The 2,291-nt window shown below is 49.4% G+C and overlaps 1 protein-coding gene across 1 annotated transcript in view; it reads left to right on the forward strand.

The window, feature by feature from the left end:
• LOC104468174 (junctophilin-3-like) overlaps nucleotides 1-1,037 on the forward strand; it is a gene marked incomplete at its 5' end in the record, with an annotated part of 16,944 nt that extends 15,907 nt beyond the window's left edge. Inside the window, one exon of the mRNA XM_010082211.1 lies at nucleotides 884-1,037. Coding sequence (XP_010080513.1) covers nucleotides 884-964 — 81 coding nt within the window. The remainder of the gene's footprint in view (nucleotides 1-883) is intronic.
• Nucleotides 1,038-2,291: the final 1,254 nt, after the last annotated feature.

The following is a 2,291-nucleotide window of genomic DNA, read 5'->3' on the forward strand; positions in this document are numbered from 1 at the left end:
CCGGTGGGCGCCTTCGTCCCAGCATACAGTGGATGCCTGACCCAGGCCAGCCCTGATGTGAGGTGCTCTGATGGAGCCCCATAATCTCCAGAAGCTTAATTTGGTCCATACGGACCTCAGGAAAGGTTGTTGGAGCTTTCCCAAAATTTTGCTGTAACATAGACCACCGTATGCTGGCCTGACTTTGCCGTTATCCGGATACCCTGACCAGCAATCACGCTGGGACATTGGGAAATGTCCCCAAAACATTGGGAAATGTCCTTTGGAGACTCCTCCAAACCATCCCCAAACAACTACATGATCCAACACAATTTTTTTTTCTTTTCATTGACCACCTTGGGGAAGCAGCTGATTTAATTGTTATTTTAAGGCCAGATTTCCTATCTGCATGCCACGGAGGAGCCCATGAGCCACGGCTGTCTCCACGGATGCGGCCGGTGGGCGTGCATCCAGGGCTTTGCCTGGCACATGCCGCATCGGGGGCTCACACGGGGATTTACAGGCATTTGTGCAAATACATGACAGCAGTCTGTCCCAAGACTTAGAATCACAGAAGGGTTTGGGTTGGAAGGGACCTTAAAGCCCATCCAGTGCCACCCCCTGCCATGGGCAGGGACACCTCCCACCAGCCCAGGTTGCCCAAAGCCTCATCCAGCCTGGCCTTGGACCCCTTCAGGGATGGGGCACCCACAAGACTTGCAGGTAACCTTGAGTATTCCAGGTGCTTTGGGATCGTTTGCTGGAGGGTGTAAATCCTCTGTTTGGGGTGTGCTCAGCTGCAGACCCCCCCAGACCCGGCGCAGCGCCCGACCTCGGCTCCGAGGCGACCCGGGAGAGATTTTCAATGCGCCGTCTAACTCCTCTCCTTCTGTTTCTCTTGCAGGGCTCAGCTCCCATCCTGGTAGTCATGGTGATCTTACTAAATATTGGAGTCGCCATTTTGTTTATTAACTTTTTCATCTAATTCAAGACTGTCTTGTTTGCAAAAATAACAGTTACATGTATGAATGGTGGGAAAAAAAGAAACCCAAACAACAACAACAAAAAAAGGGAAAAAAATCGTAACTCAAACTGTCCTCCGACAATTTCCAAGTCTTTTCACAGAAGAACAACAAACGATCGAGTCTCACTCACAGTTTGCCTTTTTTCCTGGGTAATGTTTTTTGGATTTTAGCCAAAATTCTTTGCTTGTATAACACTATGCTGTGTGGCATGGCAAAATGCTATCAACACTCTGCCCCCCCAACACTGGAACGGATGAGAAGGAATCCCAACAAAATAAAACCTCATTTCCCTTCCCCTTACCCCAAAAAAATATAACAACAGGAATGAACCCCAAAGTGGAGACTAGAGGAAGGGACCGTGGGGAGATTTTCTTCGAAGTATGTACGGGTCCTGGGATGCTCCAGGCTGAGTTTCCCAGGGAAATCCACAACAGCTTTAATGGGAGAAAAAAAGCAAAACCAGGCGTTTCGTCCTTCTCCCTTCGCAAATGGAGAAACGTTGCTGGAAGGAGAAGGAGCACGGGGAAGGCGTGAACCCGGTCTGGATGTGAGAGATGGGAGAAGGGCAACGGGCCCCGTTTTGTTATTTGTTTTTTTAAACGAAGCAGCAATTGGTGTTTCGCTAAATTTCTTGGGGCAGGGCGGGAACAGGGAACCCGAGGTGTGAGCTGCAGCCCCACCACCCTCCTGCCGTCACTCCTCCTCCCCAGGCTGCTCCCCCCCACCACGGCGAGGCTGGAAAACCACCCAGTTCACAGCCAATTTCTTCCCCTGGGTAAAAATGGGTACCGGGATTCCCCCCCAAAAAATGTGCAGGCACCTCCAGCACCATGACCTGAGCAGCTGCTGGTGACGGTGCCGCACTCACCAAGCCTTACCTGAGCATCCCATCCCAAACACAGAGATAGCGGGGAGCAGACTGGTGGGGAGGGACTGGGGAGAAAGGGCTCGATTCTGACCCACTTAGGATATAATAAAATGAAATAAAGCAAAATAAGATAAAATTGTTATTTCCAAGGCATCTGGGGAGGAGCACTGGAGCATGTCCCAGAGAGGAGGGAGAGGGTGGTGGGTTTGTCTCTTACATCTTGCTGTGGACTGTTTCAGACATCATGCTTGGGCTCTGAGCATGTAGTATTTTGCACTTTGTAATGCAGGATGTATAGTCCAGCTTCCAACATGTCCCTGAAAAAAAAAAAAAAAAAAAAAAAGAAAAACAACAAACCAAACATCATTGGCAATGGCAGCCTCTAAGGATGTATTCTTTTCTTTTTTTTTTTTTCTATG

The sequence above is a fragment of the Pterocles gutturalis genome, unplaced genomic scaffold (genome assembly GCF_000699245.1).
Source record: "Pterocles gutturalis isolate BGI_N339 unplaced genomic scaffold, ASM69924v1 scaffold18869, whole genome shotgun sequence".
Classification (NCBI taxonomy): domain Eukaryota; kingdom Metazoa; phylum Chordata; class Aves; order Pterocliformes; family Pteroclidae; genus Pterocles; species Pterocles gutturalis.